Source organism: Botryllus schlosseri, chromosome 2 (genome assembly GCF_051294905.1).
Source record: "Botryllus schlosseri isolate E-star chromosome 2, Bs_hap1, whole genome shotgun sequence".
NCBI lineage: Eukaryota > Metazoa > Chordata > Ascidiacea > Stolidobranchia > Styelidae > Botryllus > Botryllus schlosseri.
The window spans coordinates 10005076-10028121 of record NC_137237.1 but is presented as its reverse complement, the minus strand read 5'-3'; the positions used below and the strand labels follow the sequence as shown (position 1 = coordinate 10028121).

The following is a 23046-nucleotide window of genomic DNA, read 5'->3' as shown; positions in this document are numbered from 1 at the left end:
CCACTTCAATTTTTTATTCGTGCTGCGCGCGATTTAGCATTACGTATATTGATTTTAATATGGGGACAGCCACCCACGCAAAATAGAAGAATAACCATCATTTACTGTAATAAGTCTAATTGTAATCGAAATTATGAGTGAACACTATATTCCTAGAGTCGGTTAAAACCGTTTTATTGGATGCTTTAGTCAAAGATAGTGGTTATAATCCTTGGGGTTGTTTGTCTTTATACTGGGGATCGCGAAGATGTTGAACGTAGCCACCCTCCAAAATAGGCCATGAGTAAGTCTGGACAAAGGTGCTGACCTTTTTTTAGTAATCATCTTATCAAATTTTGAGCTCGGCCACGGAACATTTTAATAGAAGGTCGGGAACCGCCGGATGTGCCACCTGCTGGCGGGGACCGGCCTTGGTTTATCCGTAAGATATGAACATGACTTAACGATGTACAATTACGCTCCCTGCATTTTCGAAGTCATAATCCTCGACCGGCTCTATCGCTCTACCGATCAAAATTTTATAGTACCATATGAAGAACCAATATTATAGACAGAACTAATTCACAAAACTTAACTACCAGGTGCATATAGAAACCAGATGTATATTATAAGAATTGGCATGGATTTTCGGACTGTGAAGGGTCCAAGATCAGTGTTTACCGGTATATCTACGTCGGAGGGGCTGAAAAATATTGCTTTTATCCTGGTTACAACATGCAACCACAAACTCCGGCACCTGAACCGGAATGTGAGCACCTCTGGTCGACAGGCCAAGCTTTGCTAGTGTGACGTCATATTACTGGACAATGCATTCACACCTCATTTTCAAACCCGCTAGTAGGCGCTAAAGAGAGTCCAGAATTTGAGCCACAAAAATATGGTAATCCCAATACATTACAATAAATTAGTAAGTCGGCTTCTCAGCTGGAAGGGCATTTTTGTGGTTCGCGCATGTGTGTTCTATAAATAACGCTCTGATAATACTAAAGACGGCAATATGACATACGCATCATAAATTGTTATCGCCTGTTTCGTGACTAGGGGTGGATGGAGATGATCGGTTCGCGTTCGACTTCAGTTTGAACAGTTCCCGAATGAAATGAACGGTGTGACTCCTCATCTTTGAAGAACCAAGATTGTAGAAGATAGGATTCATGCATTCGGATAGACGCAGAAGAATATACTCAGTTACACCGAAGTAGTAGTCAGTTAGGCGATAATATTGTGAATTTCCATGATCTTGCACCGACCAGAACTCATATGCTGAAAAACACATTTATATACGCTGTACAATGTACACTAATCATCGTTGACTACACCGCAGAGGCTCTCAACCTTTTTGACCTCGCGGCACTTTCTGAAAGGTGAAAAAAGCTTGCAGCACCCTAGCGCTTCAAGTAGGCTAGCTTAAGTTCATGTTTGGGATGCTGATGAATTAAAACAAGGTCATCAACCTATGTCATATCTCTGTTAAGCCGCATATTCTGATGTTGGCAACAAGAAAAAAAATTATCACTTTCGGTAATATCAATTACTCATTGCCGGTGACCATTTTCAGTCATCAGCTTCCCAAATGCTACTCAAAATTTGGATGCTCCTAATTTCTATTTTTTACTCATTTTGTCGCAGATACCATGCCGCAATCGGCATCCCAGAGTGTCGCAGTAGCCCGGTTGAGAACCACTGCTACAGGGTAACGCTACGTTCGCAATTACATTGTATTAATACTCAATGCTTGCTCTCCAATTGCAATGACCAGCCGCGCAAGCATAAATGTTGCGAAAACATTATCGTATCTAGTTCAGATATCGCATGTACATTAGATGGCAAATGTGACCTGATTATATAGTTTCAGTACAGTCGTTATCGAAGTTGGATGATTTCAATGTAATCTGCGTCGGCAGGACAAGGCTAGCAGTCTGACAAAGAAATAAATTAATGAAATGAATTAAAGAGTGGCCCTGGTTCATGAACCAGATGGCCGACATACAAACAACGTAAATGCAGATCGGAACTATATTGATTGTTGGTCGATATTAATGAAGAAGTGAAAAAGGAGACGTCTAGACTCACACTTCTGCAATACAGTGTTGGGATGACTCGAGTCACTGCCATGACTTGATTCGGACTTGACATATGAAAAATATGGTGTGACGATTTCTCGATTTTCAATCCACCGAATATTCTACTTGGTAAGGCCACGCAATCAATCCTAGTCCTTTATTAACTGCATCGTATTTCAGTTTACGTTTGTGATTTGGTTAGCTCCACCAGCAACAACATCACAGGCACAAAATCTTCGGCACGCCCTTAACCGTCGTCATAATAGCATTGTCGGTCGTTATAATCTTATTACCTAGGGTTACCATACGCCCTCCTTTAGGAGGATTTGTTTTGCTTTTTCAGGAAATCGAAAATGGCCTCCCAGGACGCCCAAATGTCCTCCTTTCTGGCAATTCGTTCTCCTTCATAGCTTTGACAGCCAGGTCAATGGACAGGCAACGCTAAATGACGCGAAATCTGGACGGCTTTAAACATAGCTGATATCCCTCATTTTAGCATTCATATATGGATATTGACTGTACCTATTTATAGGAACAAACAACAACTGTCGTCTATTATATACTGTGGCATATTTAGAGGTCAATCAGAGCCGGAAGAAGGCTACCTTGGAGCCGCATGCAGCTCTGAGAGTCACGGTCGGGAATCACTGCTTTATAGCATTCGTGCAGCATTTCAGTCAATAAACGTCATTTACTCCGATAATATTTTGAATGGAGCATGCCTTATGGGTAGCATGGACCAGGGTTGTAACCAAGTCAAAAGGCTCCGAGCTCGAATCACGTCGAGTCATTTTCAATTCACCTCCGAGTCAAGTCCGAGTCCGAGTCATGGTATTATGAATCGAGTCCGAGTCCAAGTCATTATGTTGACTGCTCAGTTTCCAGTTAAAGTGTTATTAAACCCACTTTTTACAAGTCTGTTTGGTGACATCAAATGGTTCGCATTTATAATATACTAATTTTCCTCACTTTTAGCAGTTTCTGGTCTCATTTTCATTTACCAGTACCAATAGACGAAATGCTACTCTTCCAAATTACAATGAAATGTCTTTCTTGGCTGTCTGAGTCTCGAGTCATATGACTTGGTTCGAGTCATCCGCAATGACTCGAGTCCAAGTCGAGTCAATACAAAGTCAAGTCAAGTCGAGTCATCAGAAAATCGTGATTCGACTGGCATGGACTTCAATTTACATAAATAACTGCGGCTCCTCATATCGTTTTGGTGGTTTGGAAATGGCAATGGGCCAAGTTTTACTAGTTCGATATGTCATATCGTATATGCAACTATGCACACTGCACAGGCATCCACACATTTAAATCGAACGACAGAAACTGAACATATTTCATGATTTGACACTGACTCGAAACCGAAACCTTCGAGATTACTTAATTTGAGTCGAGTTGCTTTCAAAAAATCTGCGGTAATTGACTCGTGACTTGACTTTAGAGTTTTTGAAATGACTTGACTTGACTAGAGTCAAAATTTGCAGTGATTCGAAATTATATGGGATTTGAAGACTTGATTCCAGGACTGCTGCAGTAAGCTTTTGTTGTCGTTTGTCTGTTCTTATTGATTCTAATATTTTCAGGGCAGTTCTTATATACATATAAAAACTCAATAAATTTGACATATATACCTGTAAACGGGAGATATCCCATCATAAACGACACTACGATGAGAGTCAGTTGAAGTACGGCTTGTTTTTCTTTTTGCAGCTTTTTACTTGTTACTGGTGTGATGGAGGCGTGGGTAGTAGCATACACCCGACGGCAAGTAAGAACAGATATAAATAGGACAAGGATCAACGGTATATAGAGGAACAGAGAAAACCCGATCTTCTGGAACATCGTGTACTGTCCGTACCTGTTAATCAACAGAAGAGTCCCATAAGGTATGCTGACTTTAATATTATAGGAAATAATGCTGATTTCGAAGGTATAATGCCAGCGCGAGTGTAATTTGTGATTTAGAATTTGTATTTTAACAATTAATTCCCAAGGAAAAAAACATGTTACATAGTCTCATGTATTTCCATATTGGCAATTGATTATTTTTATTAGGTTTCCCTTTTTTCAGATGCAGACCTTTAGATTGAAAAAAGAAACGACATGAGGATTTGATCGTAATGCCAGTGTTATCGAAAGGCAACGAACCGTATCTATCTATGATACGTTTGAAGTAATGCGAATTACCATTCCATGTTTATGGTGCATGCCGGCCATCGTGCGTCTTGTGAGTCGCTGTAGCGATCTCTTTTCCGCGCTCCAAACCAAATCCAATAAGGCACAAAGCCACATCCAAAGCTCACAATCCATATCTGTAGGGCGATAAGCTGCGATTAAGAATAAAAACAATTCGGAAACGATGTCAGAGTAGAGTCCCCCGCAGTCCCATATCCGTGTCACAAATGCAAGTAGAAGCAATTCAGACAGAAAATGCACCGAAGAGAAGGCGATTGAAGCTCCAGGTTTTCATGGCCGCAGGAAGCAAGGATTCTCAACATGTATTCTACGTTACTAAATGAAGTTGGACTACAATAATATATGTCCCACTATCGGTTCCTGGTTATTCACTTATCACGACTCTACATGACAAATGCTTGATAGCCATAGTTGTCACACACCGACCGCAATACCCAAGTTTCACAGAATATAGCCCGAGTAAAATCTAATTGATGCATCTTTCTACTTGCTTAAGAAACAGCCAAACTATATAATCAGGTATTATCATTACTGAGTATTATAGTTGAGGTTTTAATTGAAGTGAATTGTGTTTTAAACAATGTTTTGTAATGTAGTATTAAAATTGAAGATTAAATCAATGGAATTTTATACCAATGAATAAATGAAAAAATTAGTTAAATACAGGCCTCTGCTAATGTTACCGAATCTCTCACACATTGAGCGGGTCTTCAGTCACACTCGATAATTTGGCCAGTATAACTGAAACCAACGAAACCAGCGAAACGTACCTATGTTGGATATACATTATGCTTGGTTTTGCAAATTCGGCCATGACGCACATATGCACAATTTCATATGCGCACAGACGAACGAAGAATTGTAATTTTAGATGTTATGGTTGATAGATAGGTTGTCGATGACTACGATGTTAGTGTTTCACGTATACGATATTGAGTCACGGTATAAAAAGTTATCCAATCGTCGATCTGCATCTATTCACGACACGAAAGAAAGTAAGAAATGTGAAGGTTTTTTACTGCAACTCAGATAATATGAAAATACTCATTCGATTGATAGAACAGAACAAATGTCATTGTAATACCAGGGAGAATTTTGAGTCATAAGTCATATAGTTGTGCGACCAAAGAGATAATAATTGTATTTATTGAGCACCATGTAACTTGCATACAAAGGGTCATCATTAGGGTTTTCGCTTGTTATCGCTTACCGTTCGGGCAATTACTCCTGAAACCTCTGAACTGCATGAGTACTTTTTTACCTTCTCGGAATTTGTAGTCGATGTCACAGATTCTTTACTTACAGCAGCGCTTCTCCACCTGACGGGCGCGGGAGGCTCTCAAGGGTGGTGGTGGTGGTGGGTGGGCGAGAAATGGACAAAGTCTGTATGAATTCTGACTAAACATGTGTTTCACAAACATTCTAAGAAGACGATTGTTGAAGATGAAACTTATTTCATATTAAAGAAAGCTCGCCAAATTCAAACTCAAGCTGTAGCCCTCAACGGTGGCTGATTTAAACTTCATTTGAGCAAAATTTTGATATTCTTTGAAGATTTAGAGTAATTCCCATCAGTAAGTTATTCATTACTTCAAAGCTTTGGCAGTAGCCTAAAGCTCGGTGCGCTGGGTACCTGTTGTTAATAGCTAGTGAACTGCACTGCATAAGACAGACTTAGGTGCAATATCGGTTGCCCGGTTTCGCCCGCAATTAGGCTATCCTAAATCAATTCAATTACAAAACTTATCAAATTTAGCACGGCAGTGCAGAACGACCCCGTGCTCTCTGCAGTCACCATCAGCATTAGGATTAGTCTCAGTGCAACATTACCTTGAAATAAAATGATGTCCTGTTCAATGTTTTTTAGCTTTTTTCAAACAAGTTTGGGTAAATTTGTCAGAAATGTTAAAGACTCAAAAACTGGAATGCGGATTCAAACTTGCCGTAAAACATACCATATGTATACTATTAGAACAGGGTTGGGCAACCTGCGGCCGTAGAAGGGAATTTGTGCGGCCGTTGACACCTAATTCAATTAGTATGTGTGGGCGGCCGTCGACATGCATATTGAAATTACGAATTTGCTTACAAATTTTTGAGAGATTTTACTTAATCTTGAAATTTTCTTCGCACTCCGCGCTAATCCACATAGCTTCATTTTTCGATTTTAATATAGGAGCGCCCTTCTCAATCTCAAATCGGAATCGTGTGTTTCTCACGAAAGAAATTTGTCTATGGTACGTTTGGACGCAACATTGCCCATCGACAGTTGATATATGGCACATGTCCATGCTTGATATTTGCTATCGTGAGGGATCATTTACTTACGTGGAAGGATTAGTGTAGCTACATATCTCTACTGTTGATAGAAATAGGCTACTACAAGCATTTTTACATTTATCCCGCATTGCTTCGCCGACAGGATCCTGACACCCCAATAATAAAATATATTGTAAGCAAATACGGATTTTCATTTTGAACACAACACTAAATGGCGATGCTTATCGCAATTGTTAAGTGTTATCAAATACGAATGATTAAAGGAAAGAATATTTAGTCACTTACAACAGCAACCTTGTTTTGGAGCTTTGCCGTAATATGTGGACACGAGACAGAAATCAAACGGAATACTCCGAATGCTACGATATGCATTGCCGTTGCAAAAGACGTCATAATATCCGCTGACCAGTAGACCTGTTATGATATGTATCATAGCGAATGAAATTAGAATCGGTAAAATATATTATTTTTGATTTACCTTGCATAAGAAAGGAGGTAAATTCCACTCGTCGAATCCAAGAGTTCTGTGATACCAGTAGAGGGGACTTATCAATGCTGAAACCATGTCCGACAGACACAAGGAAAATATAAAAATGGAAAATATATTTCTGTAATGTAATAGTATCGGTATGATACAATTGTAGAAATCAATATGCATGATAGGAATCGTATACCTCAATTTGTCGTATTTTACGATCACAGCAACAGTTATTGCGTTGAGAACAATTCCGAGGAACATGAAGGTAAATAAAATAAACCCCATCACCAATGTTACCGTCTCGCCAAACGGTCTTTCGTACGGTCTAAAAGCAGATAATAGTGTAATAATAGTGTTATGTCTGCATATGAGTATATGCACTGAAGCCTAGATTGGTCGTAACGCGAACGTTTATCAAAGGAACTAATTTTCGTATCATAGGGGTTTAGGCTTATAAATCTCCTTTTGTGAAGTTTCAACATTGAATAGTTCATTCAAAAAATGATATATAGATATATTTCTTACGTGATGGTCGTCACATCTCCTGTTGCATTGGCAATGGTTGACGATACCGATGAATCAGTGAATGGAGTCATGCTTTGGTTCATGGTTACGAAGAAAAGTATATGCAAATAGCTCAACTGGTATATTTAGACATTGGTTATAGTAGTAGTACAAATCACAAATGCCGGATAGCAAAATTGTTAATGGGCTCGACTAGGGGCATGTTGGCGAAAGAAAGTTATGAAAATAGTAACTGGGGATGGCGTGAAAGTGATGTTCACGTTCGCGTTCTGTGTGTGAACCTCAGAAATCTAGAGGTTCGCGTTCACAAACGAACCTTGGCAGGTTCTGCACTGTGAACCTTTTTCACATAATAATATTTTCACTTCATTATAACATCTTTGATTGGAATTTATAGCATTTCAACTGCGGGCAACTCTATGCATGGCGCTTGCAGCAAAAAAATTCAACACTGAACACCTTGAGAATCTCAAAATTTTACTCGCTTTGTTACAAAATTTGCTTAAATTATCCAGCTTTCCGTCCACAGTGGCGGAACACTGTGCAAATATACTCCAGACATCATGCCCGGGGTGTCCACAGTCCGAAGACTCCGTTCATACTGAAGCGATGATGTCCGAGTAGCAACACATTTCGAACATACCAAATACATGATGTCTGAGTGGCGGAACACAGTGCTAACATACTCCAGACATGATGTCCAAGTGGTCGAACACAGTGCGAGCGTACACAGTCCGAAGACTCCGATCACACTGAAGACGTCCGAATAGCAACATACTCCGAACTTAGCAAAGAAGTGATGCCTACCCCAGATTTAATACTGTCCGGCCGTTGGCATACAATATCTGTTTACGAAGATACAAGAAATTGGTAGCTGCATCGCGGTACTCAACCGTGAATCACGTGTTGCTCATCTATTTATTTGAATTGTTCGTGTTCAAATTACATGGTGCAACCATAGTGTCTTATATGTTGTCGACACAAGCAAATCTCACGCCTCAGTGAAATTGTATCACGTCACAATTTTCATTTGGGACGCAACAATGCTGTCTGGCTCTTTTTCTCTTGAGCTACTCTCCCGTTTCGCCAGACAGCATTGTTGCGTCCCAATGCCAATCTCCATAACAATGAGAAATTCGAGGCTGATTGTGGGAGTTCCAGGGCCACGAGCGGAATAAAATTTATATTTTTGTAATCAGTACAGAGTCAGCTTTCGATTGATACCCATTTTACCAAATTTAATGCTCGGCATGCCGGTCATAAATGACCGTCAAATTGCCTGTAGCCAAATGGAAATTGTGACGTGATACAATTTCACTGAGGCGTGAGATTTGCCTGTGTCGACACCATATAGGACACTATGGTGCAACATTTAGAGTGATAGAACTTGCCCAATTATCCTTGAAATTATGGGTCTGACTGACTGTGCCCGCTTTCCAGTCTTTGGGGTCGTTACTTTTCGTTCGAAAAAATATGATACGAAGTCTGTATTTCGCCTTTGGAATATATTTATAATATCAGTATTTCACCCGCTCATAGTCTTCTGAGTTAGTGCTATATTCCTACTACTCATCGTCTCTTTCAGTCGTCTGTAACCCTCATACTGTTGTATAACAAGTGTTAAGAGAAACTGAAGTCGATGCCTATATGCACATATATGTATCTTGTAAGTTAGCAATCTGTGAATCTAATATTCGTCAAATGTCAAATAAATATTTTGTTAATGGAATATTTCCAATTTAGTCATAAAATAATCCACAGCGACAATCATATGCCATATATACTCGTTAGTCGTTACAACAACAAAGCATTAAACTGCAATGTACAAACCCCACACTGTATACCGACGTACAAACGTATGCACTGCAAAAACTGTGAATGCAACTCACTAACCTATTTCCTGGTTGAAGAGTAATAAATGCCACAGGTGACGCTCAAAAATATGCAATGGTATATCAAATACATTATTGTCAGACTTATGCCGTGAATTGTGATCTCATTTGTTGATATCGTGAAAGAGCAGTCGTTCTTCCCGAGGTGCTTAATCGCTTCTCAACTTGCTTCTGTACAATCTTCAGACCACATTCAGCATTTTGTTGATTTTGTTAATATCGAAGTCGATTCCTAATCCTTGTGGAATAATGACCAATATGACCTGAACATGAACATGTTAGGAGAGAGTTATCGTCCAAGCATATGCCTATCATATAAGCATGCTGTGGCGTAATCAGGGTCGAATGAGACTTAAGGATTGTAACGTTATCTATTTTCAATGCGTCACAAGAGATCCGTTAGCGTACTGTTTCGCCCGCGCCCAAAGTTTTAAGTAGTTCTTCCTAAATGTTTATGCTGACTGGCGATTACACCTCCGATTGTATATATGGTGTAAATTTTGGTTATTCCGACACGTAACGTGCTATAAAATATCCACGCGTAGGTCTGTTTCGCAGACGATTGCTGACACGGATATTTTTTTCTTCCGCTCTGGCCGACATATTTATATCTATATACTTTATAGGTCTGGTGGAACTTCCCAATAATCCCCACTAATCAAAACCGATATCATGATGGTCTACCCACTGTAACTGACGAACGAACTTGCTCCACCAGGAATACAGTGGTAGCTAACCTAATGTAACTTGACCTCCCGTCTGCTGTTGTCCTGCATGGGTAGTGAATTCTTAATCCACAGATACACTCAATGAAGTTTATTCAGATACGTCGATAAAGTTTAGGTTGCGCGAATGAGACTAAAAGCTAAAACTCTAGGGTTCATACAATCCATGGTGAGAGAGTATCGTAGGCTTACCAAGTAAGTGACCAAGATATGGCGAGAACTACGTCGATCTCTTGATAAATTTATCGCCACGAAAATATTATTCTTCCTTCGTATCACGTACCATGGCCTACTAAAAACAGTAGTAGGCCATGCACGTACATAGATTTAGCTAGAGATATCGCGCTCAATACAGTGGTTCCCAACCTTTATTATAGCCTGGGGAACGCTTACGCTAACCTGTAAGCCTTATCGCAGAACCCCAAACTTTCGCTGAGTCATAAAACCCACAATCTACCATACTACCCATATAACTAAGCATCTAATACATTATACTACAGAATACTAGTGCACAAAATGAACTGGGCTTCAATAGAGTGTTAAAAGAAGAAAAATAAAATAAAATAAATTTTTCACACAAAGCGAAGACATGATAATGAATGCAGATGGCAAATCATTGGAAATCATTTATGAATTACGCTGTTCCCTTTCAGATACCGCAATTTAGAAATGCGAGACTTCACCTTGGAAAGTGCCATCGTGGCATCATTCGGTCGAAGCGCAACAGCGTGATACCAATTGCTTGATTTCAAATGAACTTGTAAATATATTAGAGATAGAATTGACATTACAGAATGAGAGGGTCCGATTTCGAACCCCATATTATACCCTCCCATATATGCGAACGGCACCCGCACACGACTACAGAGCCACAAACAGTCATAATTCGATTACTGGTCGGGCCTATTTGCTTACCACTAGTGATGACCAAGACTGGCGTATCACCAAAAATCATATGTATGGGTAGAGTGTATGTCTCGACCTAGACGGAATCCCAGAGAGTGGTTCAGAGAGAGAACCCCTATAGTGTGTCGTGGACACACCGGTTACGAAGTACTTCCTCAAAGGGACCTGCGGCCCGCCACAAGGTGGTCCTCTGAGACCGAGCGGAAATAGGAAAAGTGGATAGGTCGTCATAGTTGTTGTCTGCCAAGGAAGGCAGTACATAGAACAGACTGTTAAGCGAAATAGGGATGCCAACACATGTCTTTATGCCTAATTGATGGATACAAAGGGTGAGTTTTCATTCGTTTTGGAAGGTACACAAGCTTATTCTTATAAACAAGAGTTAGTGGCTTCTGTAACACGAGTAATTGTTCGATTTGTACATGAGCCATCCCGCTCACTGGTGCCTGCTGTGGCGCCATTGCCCTCGTAGTTTCAGTGTCATATTCCCTCCAGTCGATTGCATATTTATGTGATTCATTCAGGTATTTCTATCTTATCTGAGCTAGGAATTACGGAGAATGGGTTGTAATGTGAGATTGTTTTGTTGAGTGTGTTGTTATTGTGAGGCACTCACGCTGACAGAGAAGCTGGCTAAGACGCTCAACGCTAACTACGACGCACTCCTCCGCTATGCACTCGGCATTCACCACCAGGAGCATATATCCACGAATGCATTGCGAGAACTCACAGGAACGGTCACATGCAGTCTACTGGCAGCTGAACGACGCTTCCGCCTAATCGGCCATCTAGTGCGGCATCAAGACGAGCAACCAGCCGCCGCCATCATCAATCACATTCCCACGGAGTCATGGCGCAGAGGTGGCTGGAATCGGAAAACATGGCGCTCGACAATGAAGACTGACCTAGCGCAACGCGGGCTGTCGCTTGAAGACGCTTACGACCGCCTACGTTGGAGACGCTTAATACGAGCCTAAGACTGATTATCTCGATGTTTTTTTGTTTCCTGTTTTCTTTTGCCCTTTTCATTTTATTTTATCTAATTGAAAAGCCGATATATATATTGTTATTGTATTTAGATCTACGATTAGGCCAGAGAGTTGACTGTTGTTAACATGTTGCGACTGCTACCGTTAAATTGGCGTGAACTTTAGCTAGCCAATAAATTACTTTCTTACCTATAAACCAGTGGTTTATATTGACAGGATCTCAAGGATACGCCTTGAGAGGTAGGAAGTGATTACAAGCACGGTAGAATTGCGACCGAGTTGGCAAGCTTCTCGACTAGCCAAACTTTATATAGCCGAATTTCCAATCAAAATATAACGTACGGTAGTTTGATCAGGCAACGTACTCTAATTACAGCTTCATATAACCGTTTACTAATATTCTAGCTCAGTTTTCTTCGACCTAGTTCGTCGTGGTACACCCGTTTACCGTTTACTCAAAACTTGTACACCCCTGAGCCCTGACCACATAACTCTCTGATTCCATATAAACAGGGTTGCCATCGACATAGACTCAAAAATAAGGACAGTCGAAAAATTAGATTAGCATGAAAAAACGTTTTTGAACATCTTTTGTATTTTTATGAGCCGTAGCATATTCGCTAGAAACAATCTGTTCCAGCAACTCCTTGTTATTAGAAAGTGCTTCATGCATCTCGTGAGAGCTCAGGTCTAGATTTACCTTTACTCAGGACCGAAACAACACTTCGTCACCCCCCCTTCCTAAATAAGCGTTGGCGTAAGTGCAATATAATTTAGAAAAATTTATCAATGATTAACAGCTTACTGCTTGCTTTTTAACCAATGTATCGATTGCACTACGCCTTTACTCATTACGCAATAAATGCTGCCTTTTCCACAGCTTGAGCTTATTCTGCTGTAGACCTAACAGCAGGAACCGAGTACTACTGTTTACTGCTAAAATGACGTCTGCCGTGGTAGCTTGGTACAGACGAAACCACTCAAGGGCACGGCCCGAGCTATCTCACCACTTAGAAGTCAAATTTTATGGCGTGAACGTCACACGAGTTCCTTTCCTTTATGATGTCATAAAATCTCGACGCAAAAGCAGAATTTATGAATATTATGCAACACAAATGCCAGAGAAAAACGATCAAAGTTCTGCAGTGGTTGAAAATAAGAAAAAATAAGGACGCAAGTCGAAAATAAGGACATTCCTTAGAAATAAGGACAGTTGCGTTTTTTAAGACGTGACCCTTCAAAATAAGGACAAATCTTAGAAATAAGGACGGTATGGCAACCTATGCATGCAGGGTTGCCATACCGTCCTTATTTCTAAGATTTGTCCTTATTTTGAAGCGCCACGTCTTAGAAAACTTGACTGTCCTTATTTCTAAGAAATGTCCTTATTTTCGACTTGCGTCCTTATTTTGTCTTATTTTCAACCGCTACAAAACTTCGATCGTTTTCCTCTGGTATCCATGTTGCATGTTGCATAATATTCTAAAATTAAGCTTATTCGTCGAGATTTTATGACATCATAAATGAAAGGAACTCTCGTGACGTACACACCACAAGATTTGACTTCTAAATAGTGAGATAGCTAGGGCAGTGAGTGAGGGTACAGCAGTTTCGGCTGTACCAAGCTACCGCAGCGGACGTCATTTTAGCAGTAAACAGCAGTGCCAGGTTACTGCTGTTTGGTCCACAGCAGAATAAGCTCAAGCTGTGGGGAAAGCCGCATTTATTGCGTAGTGAAAAAAAGCGCAGTGCAGTCGACACATTGGTTAAAAAGTAGTAAAGCTATAAATCATTGCTAAATTTCTCCAAATTATATTGCACTTGCGCATATAGTTTTAGCTACAAAGAAGACTAAATCTGATTAGTGAAATAAACGGGCGTGAAATCGTTTTTCGTGTCGATTATGAGTGAGTATTCAACGGTATCTAACGAATATTGAAGGGCGAGTGTTTCGCACATAGCAATATCTGCAATTGTGACATTAACCTGGAGGCCATAGGAAAGACCGCTACTTCAACTTACACTGATACCCCAAAACACAAGAAGTGTGTCATGATGATTAATTTGAGCCAGTCAATGAATAATTTTTCCACAAGTCGATCAGCACCAACGACCTCAGACTACAAGGCAGCAGCTGCAGAGGGTACCTAGGCATTCTATACTGTCAAACACCAGCAATCATTCCTCACCAACGATTACACATCGCAGTTGTTAAAAGCAATATTCTCCGATTCCAACATTGCAAATAAGTTTTCTTCGGCCAGGACCAAGACGACAAGCATTGTTACAGGAGTTGTTGCTCCATACGCTCAAAAATGATTTGTCTAAACTTGGTGTGCGGCCTTTTTCCATCTTGGTTGACGCCTCGTCTTAACGAGGTGACGAAATTTGGTTTATCACCCCAGGGGGCAACACCAACGGTATTTTTTTTGGGGGGGGCTGACGAAGTGCTGTTTCGGCCCTAAATAAAGGTAAACCTAGAACTGAGCTGTCGCGAGATCCATGAAGCACTTTCTAATAACAGGGAGTGGCTGGAGCAGATTGTTTCTGGTGAAAAGTATGGAATGTGATATGCCACGGCTCGTATAAATACAGTATATGTACAAAAACGCTTTTTCATGCTAATTTAATTTTTCGACTGTCCTTATTTTTTGATCCATGTCGATGGCAACCCTGCAAGCCTAATCCTGGAGTTTTCAATCTTTTTGCTATTCACGGCCATACTTCGATTCCATATATAGCATAAGGCCGCATTCTGGCGGAGAGTCGTCATTGCCAATCTGGACGTCGTCTTATACCCATGTTAAATTGGCCACTGGAAACTCCGCACCGTGGAGAGCCCTTTTGGTGTTCTGTGCCATCACTGATATCTTGAGATATACCTTGCGTATAAAAGTTTCTAATTGTACCAGCAACACATCCCGCAGGATTACTATCTAGCTACCAAATTAACCGCTAGAGATGACAGAGGGGTGTTTTTGAAATTGTTGGGCACAAAATCAATGATGGTGCATTTTCGGTTTTTATTAACCTCGTTGTTGGATGTTGTTGTTTTTCACAGCCCATCGGGATCATAGGCATCTAGAAATACGTATCGGAATCGCCCAAACGTACGAGAATAACTTTCATTCGTGAGACGCAAACGATTCCGATACTTGCTATACGTTCATGGGGTACATCATTTTCCTCTCCGGTTCGCATTTAAGCTGTGGGGCTCAGATTTCACTATCATACTAAAAACGAAAAATCCAAGTAACCCTGAATCGCGCCAAGCGTGAATAAAATTTTCAAGTTTAATTAAAATCTCTCAAAGATTGGAGAACCAATTCGTTAATTCAAATTGCATATTGACTGTCGCCAGCACACGCTAATTTAATTATGTGTATTGGGGCCGCATAATTATTGTTTAACGGCTGCATGCGACCGTACGTCTGCAGGTTAGCCAACACTGGCTTGTTGAAATGAGGTTGAACAAGGCTGCAACGTATTGGAAATGCTAAATACTAATCAGGGCTCGAGGTTACCGGACCACCATTAGCACAGTGGTTCTCAAACTCGATCCCCGAGACACCCTGGCTACGCCCCTGCAATTATGTTCACTATGCACTATTTATAAGCATCTTGCAGGAAGATACCAATTCAGTCTGAGCTCTTGCGGTGATTTCCTCAAAAATCCTTATAGACAGATACCGCAAGACGAAAACATGTCAACTCCATCCTGTTCTACTCCAAAAATTACCTGTTCTAGCCCCTGTTCTAACCCATCCTTCGCATCCTGTGTATCATTTGTTGATAGTAAATTTTCAACCGATAACTGTGACCCTAATAAATCGCTAACAGACAGCACGTGTAATATTGACTAGCCTACATATAGTTACATGGTATATGGAGTTTGTAAATTTGCAATGGTAACGGTTTTAAACTAAAATTCGCCGGACAGAGAGAAATGCATCCAATCATTGACCACTGATGATGAAGGTCGATTTGAGTTATTGATTTTGATGTTCGGTAATAGCACAACAACATTGGGTTATAATTTTCATATGAACAAGTTACACACAATGTACAATGCGATTAGACACAATGCTATATAATAATAATATAGTAATATAGTCATGGCGATGTCGTTTTTATAAATCTGAAAATGCCAAGCTTCCCATTTCTGAACTGGTTAATTACCAGCATTGATCATTTAATGCGTATTCAGAGCAGCAATAACCCTTTGGCAGTCATCAAGCTATACGGCGACGATATATGTCAGCCTTACAATACCATGTCAATAACAAAGCACCTGATTAATTTGATCGCTGATTAGATCCAGACGATGAATCAGGACTCCAAAATAGCAGATCGACGGAACGACCATCCAATTCAGTAATGGGTTTTACGTGAATCAACAACCGGCTTCGACAAATTCCAACACAGGCGATTTTTTAAAAAATGTAACGCCTGGTGCGCCCTATTCTGTAGCTAGTGGACATGCTGCGATACACATCTATATAGGATTTTGTACTCACGGCGTCGAGGATTCGTTCAACGATTGAAATCCGTGACTTTTAGCCATCGCAGTCGATGAATTGTAAGATGACATCCTTCAACATTCATCAGCATACACAATACGTCCTACCAATGATATATTCTGAAGTGTAGTGTTATTTGCAGCGTTACATGCCAATATGATGTATGTCTACTATTTATGTGTTCTGTGCGTGCTGCCTTGAATTTCTCAAGAGTATATTCCAATTGAAATCGTACGTACGCGTAGACCATGATAAGTGTGCTTCCGAGAAGTACTAACGTATGATTCCTAAAATTAGCTCAAGGAACTTTGACTGTCTATGAGTGTCTATGAGAGTCACGCCTCTATCAGAAAATGGAATCTTGTATAAATTATGATATTGATATCAGTGTCCTGGGTTTAGGCAGTGCATTACGTACATCACTGCGAGACGAATTTACAGCATTTACTGTCAATTTAGAACTCATGCATAGTTCAAGAATAGCGATGTTATAATACTCCAATACGAGCTTATTTTGGCCTCAGTATGCGCAATGCGCATGTCGTCGTATTTGTGCACGCTAAGTCGAATCCAATGAGAACTTGGCAGCGGTAACCCGGCCAGTGGAAACTGGGAACAGGGTAGTTTGCCTAACACAATTAGTTAGTTTGTTCCGGAATATCCCGGTGACAGAGACAGACGCGACATTGCAAAACAGTGATAATTTCAAAATGTACATCTCTTGTCATTACACAATTAGATATACATATCAGCATGGATGAAGCAGAACGGAAATAGCGAAGATCAAGTTTCAATGGAATTTTGACCTAAAGTGTTGTCTCGTCAACATCGCTATTATTATTAATATACCATTATTGTAATTTGTGATAAGTGGTGTAGCCGCGGCCAGGAAGGTGATAAGTTTCAAGCCTTCAAAACGTCAACTTAAGTTCCGTATTCAACGCGATGAGTACAATCGTAATATAAGTTTCTTTGCTAGTCGTAAAAGACTTGGACAACTAGATAATAATTGTAGATGCATAATTAGACTATTTAGAGCGAAATGCTATAATCAAATTCTAACCTAATTTGTGGAATTTTTCTCTGCTCTAATTTCAATTCTAATTCTAATTTCTGGATATCCTGAAAATGATACAGAAGAACTTGATTTTGCGTAGCGATTCAAGCTTTGTCTACAGACATTTGCCATTCTCATTCTTATGGGAATGAACTACGATGTTATATGAACTGAACTTGATTTTTGTTGATTTTCTTTGTACTTCGGAATTTAATTCATTTAGCACGTTTTTGTGAATTCGGTAATTTTGTTATAATTTGGATGAAAAATCTGTGTAGCTATAATTCTAGTTCTCCAACTCTGAATCGAAGTCACCTATATAGTCATACACAAGTTTTCGTATTAACGAGGATTACCGCAAAAGTTAAAGTATGATATTATCACACGCAACAGGACTGAGACCGCTGCAGTCACACAAAGCCACGCTTCAATTTCAGTTATTGTTTCCAAGTTTTTAGAGCTCTTTAAAGTCTAGAATCTAGCTACTAGGGAGTCATTTGAAAACTGCTGTCGACGTTACGGGATCTTCCAGCCAGATCATGTGTTGAAACATTCCACACTCCACGAACGCCCTTCACTGTGTCTTCTTTTTTTCTCTTGGCAATAAGATGCATGCGGGGCGAATGGTTACCAGATGTGACAGGGTCCTATACAGTGAACAAAGTGTGCCCGAGGCTTTGTGCCAATGAAGCCATTATGTTATATTACTTTACTTTCATTTCAATATGTCGTGCTTATTTTAAATTGGAAAAATCAGTCACTCGATTCTACAGCAGGCGAGATTCGGCTGCTATGTTCGCCTGCTTTCACCCACACACCGTGGATCACGTTGATCGCATGTTAAAGCTTTAGTCTCTTGTTCACTAATCATACACACGGATTCCGACGTAAATTTTGATTGCATTTTATAGGCCGTACGAAAAGCCGTTAATCGACGAAGTGATATGGATATCGGCTATCGTCATTCTGGCGTTTCTCTTCGCAGGCTTCTGCCTAAATTTGGTAACGGTCCTGGCGATTTCTAAATATAAAGAATTGAGGTGAGCAAAGCGTTACTAACCCAAAGCATTCCAACAGTGCCTCCAATCGAATGTAATTTATTGCAGAAACGCGTTTGTGTGGTTGATATTTTCTCTTTGCGTATCGCACATGATATCTGCTCTCATCAGTCCACTGTTTTGTTATCGGCGGACGTTAGGTTTTGATAACTGGGAGCTGCCCGATTTACTGTGTCGAGTAAGGTGTTATATTATTGTTGCACTGACGTCACATAGTAATGTGTAACTTTGTTGCCTTTATCTGCGAGCCGTACTTCCGCCGTGATCGCTCCAGTAGAAATCAATTGAAACGACACGTTTCCCCACCGAAAATATCTGGCCAATATATGTAGGTGTGTGCACATTGTAAATACATTGAAGAATGGGTGTAAATAGAAGCCCAAACACGGCGCATTGGTTTTTCAAAAATACGTTTTCATCACATGCTTTCGTTCATACAGTTCTACTGGGCGTTAGACATCACTACTTCCTTTTCCACGGCTATGCACATTCTTTCTTTCACCACAGCGATTCTCAAGATGCCAGGTGGCCGGCTTGCACGGCGAATATGCGATGGTCAGTATGTATATTTGCATTTCAACGTATTCTTTGTTGGGGATATAGTTTTATTACATCTGTAGGTCTGTAAGCCTAGACGCGTACTGTACGATGGTACCCCAAATAAAGACTTAAGCTTCGTTTTATCGGTTTATGCTCGCTCAAAGGAGCGATTTTCAATGCCGCGGAACCTAAGTGATTTATACTGAGACATAGCATTAAGCGACGGAATACGATTATTGATTCACACGTTTGAGTGAATCGATGTTCGCATCTATTCTTGATCCTTCAGTCAGTTCAGCGTAGCCACTGGCCCAGTGGTCGGGAACCTTTTTTGTGCGAAGAGCCATATTTGCCCTATTTTTTCCATATCAACTTTCAAAGAGCCATACATGCCAACCAACTGTTACGTCACAATTGAAAATTCGTGACGTCATGGTAGCACTAATTCAAACTCACTATTACAGCAGGGGTGTCAAACTCAAATCGCGTCGCGGGCCGGATTCAAGCCTTCTAATCGCTCGCGAGCCGTACCAGTCAACTGATTCCAAAATGTTACCTCGTTGTCTTGGTTTTCACTTGAAATACCTCAAAAGCTTATGTAGATACTACACGGATTATAGGTTTTTTAAAGTAGCAAGTCGCAACACTTTTATCCACGGACAATGGAATTGGTAAAATACGATGATTGTCCGGTTGAATACAGTTCAGAACCGCTAGAACAGTGGCGGTAGCGACGATATAAATTGGTATACTCTATACTCCCTTTGAGTTAGCCGCAATGTCGCCTTGGCTCTGCATATACGATGTGAGAAATCCAAGATATTTAATTGGAAACGCGGACGTTGCAATTTAGTTTATCATTAATACACCGCGAGTCCGGTTTCTCTAATATTAGGGGGCATAGTAGGGATGGTGTGAACGCGAGGTTCACGTTCGCGTTCTGTGTGTGAACCTCGGAAATCTAGAGGTTCGCGTTCACAACAGAACCTTGGTATAGGTTCTGCACTGTGAACCTTTTATTAAATTGTGATTTTCACTACATTATAAGATCTTTTGACTCAAATTTATTGCATTTCAACTGCGTGCCACTCCATGCATGGTGCTGGCAGCATAAAAAAAATCAACGCTAAACGATAATGCACCATGCACCTCGACAACCTTAAAAGTTTTACTTGCTTTGTTGCAAAAATTTTCTCGGAAAAACCAGCTTTCCGTTGGTGAATATTTTGTGACTCTCAGCTGTGAGCTTGTCCCGCAATCACACAACATCAGGAGCGATATAAATGTAGTCAGCAAATGATGCTTACTCAACCAATCAATGACATTGATATCGTCTTCTGATGTAACAAATCGAACGGGCGTACGGGGTCAATCTTGACTTCACATCTTTACTGCATCATTAAAACCAAATCCGTGCGATTAAGGTGCTTGCTACTGCATAACTTGTTGTTGTTTTTGGTATCGGTAGCGAGTATAGAAACCCGTTTTACACTCTGCTCAATATCAATGTAGCAATACTCAGCCTCCGAACACATTGTCCGGTCTGGCTAAGACCGGTAAGGCGCAAGCTTATATTCCCTGGTAAGTCCTCGTCGAAATTGTTGGCAAAGCGACGGAATGTATTGATTTTATGCAATTATTGTATCCTTTGATTACCGCGGTTGATACATTTAGCGACGTTTAAAACGCCAATATGTACTTCAGCATTGTGGCATTATGTGGACCGAGTCTTCGCTAGGTATCGTGTACATTAATATAGGCTATCACTTCATTGGAAGATAGGGTTGGAATTAGCAATATGACGTCATGTGACGTCACGAGGTTCATGTTCGTATTCATACAGAACCTTTCAAAAAGGTTCGCGTTCACACGAACCTGAACCTTTCAGAGGTTCACACCATCCCTAGATTGGGTCGAAAGTTACGCAGCATTGCGATCATAATGACCATAGATATTTCAATTATATATTTGTGCAACTAATATATATTTTCCATATAACCTGCATACAACGGTTCTTCATTGGCATTTTCGCTTCTGTGAATAACTACTTTTCGGTCCATATTTGTATAAAACTCTGAACGCAGTGTGCACTTTTAACCTGCTTGAAATTGGATGTCAATTTCAGAGACTTAATTGTTATTAGTGGTAACTATAGAGTGAAACCGCCGCATCGCCGTAGTCGGGTGGTTATAATGGGGCCTATTAACATGGAAGTATTTCCTGGAAACGTGTTGGAAAATATAAAAATAAAAAAAATCTACTCAGAATTGCTTCGCGGGCCGAATACGGCCCTCGGGCCATGTGTTCGACGCCCCTGCACAACAGCATGGGATTCCTCGCGTGTGCCATATTTTCTCTGTAAAAACTGGAATTTATTGTTCGAAAATAAAGCTCGAAACGAGACGTAATAAGGCACAAACGGGCCAAGCCTCACAATTGATAACGCAATTAGTCGTAAGTACCTTAGAATTTATTATAACTGATATTAATCGAATGTGACTGCCACACTGATCCCGAAAATCTAAATACTTATCGACTTCTCAATTCTCAAAGCATTCGGCAGTAAAATAACGTTGTGCTACACGCCAACACTGCATTTCATCGCCGGCTCTACACAGAGCTATAATTACCAATCAAGAACGTGGATAGCTATGACGTTGTTTGTAATACTAGTTTGTAATTGTCACATCCACAACAGTTCATTTCGTCCTTAATCAGAAAGACAATGCGTATTTGAAAACTGCATTTTGAAATGGGTGTAGCCATGTCTGTTATGCTCTTTGATTAATCAACGTATCGCACAATTCAAGATTTCGAGTCAGGTATAAAGAATTTGCGAGTGATATTGACCGTCGGCGTGTCAGTAACTTATATACTATGATTTTAGAAAGAGGGGGTCTGAGCTCCTTAACCTGAAGACGACAGTGTCTTTATCTCTCAAATACATGTTTATACTGCCACGAGAATAATTATTTTGGTCGTGAGGAAAATTTACCTACAAGTCGCTGCAATATTGATCAATTCAGTACAAAAATAAATATTTGGCAAGGAGCCATATCTTATACCCAAAAGAGCCATATATGGCTCGCGAGCCGTAGGTTTCCGACCACTGCATTAGCCAGTCACCATCGCAATATCGGCCAATCTCGCCAGTAATCTTTTTAACTTTCTGGTGGGATCAAGTCTACCATAAAGCTGCTTTAATGCCTATACCTTATAGTTGGATGGAATGAGTTGAAGTTTTCACCATCGCTGATTAATTCTTCTTCGCATCATCGACTTTTAAAGTAATTCGAGTGTGCCGGTATGCCGCATTCGTTCAGACATTTTCCGCATCTTCCTAACATCATTATACCCGATAATATTCCGAGCTGGTACTGAAAACGGGCGCGTAGATGATCAATGGAAAATTTAACTCGGATTGGAAGACATAAGCATGTTCACGCGTCGGTTTTGGATTTTGGATGATAATTATCAATAGTGATGAGATAACAGTGAAACTGGAAATCTCCAATTATTAACTACAGTCATATATCGATGTAGAAGTAACTTTTAACCCTTGATATTGAAATCCCAATCTTTAATTCTGTTAGTCACGCTCAAACGTAGCAATGGGTGCCATGATTAGGTGATTTTCCGCGCTCAATATTCTGATATATGTTTCCTTCGGGTCTCATGTTCTTAACACGACGTGTGTACTACGTAGTGTAGTAGTTTGTCAGGCTTCAATTGGGGGCATATAGAACAGGGGCCACGAACCTGTTTGAAACCAAGAGCTACTTCTTGTATACTGATTAATGCGACGGGCTAT

The 23046-nt window shown here is 40.4% G+C and overlaps 1 protein-coding gene across 1 annotated transcript; it reads right to left on the bottom strand.

Moving 5' to 3' along the window:
- Positions 1-848: 848 nt before the first annotated feature.
- Positions 849-8297, bottom strand: LOC145433429 (growth hormone secretagogue receptor type 1-like). The gene is made up of 7 exons (XM_080310527.1): positions 7549-8297; positions 7220-7348; positions 7024-7153; positions 6831-6959; positions 4257-4396; positions 3701-3927; positions 849-1263 (listed from the first exon to the last, which is right to left on the bottom strand). The coding sequence occupies exons 1-7, from the start codon at positions 7629-7631 to the stop codon at positions 1010-1012; spliced, it is 1092 nt and encodes a 363-aa protein (XP_080166653.1). The 5' UTR covers positions 7632-8297; the 3' UTR covers positions 849-1009.
- Positions 8298-23046: the final 14749 nt, after the last annotated feature.

Coding starts and splice junctions, on each gene's coding strand:
- LOC145433429 (XM_080310527.1), bottom strand. CDS start 7,631: ATGAACCAAAGCATGACTCCATTCACTGATTCATCGGTATCGTCAACC. Junction 7,349..7,548: donor GGAGATGTGACGACCATCAC/GTAAGAAATATA, acceptor ATCTGCTTTTAG/ACCGTACGAAAGACCGTTTG. Junction 6,960..7,023: donor TACCTCCTTTCTTATGCAAG/GTAAATCAAAAA, acceptor ATATCATAACAG/GTCTACTGGTCAGCGGATAT.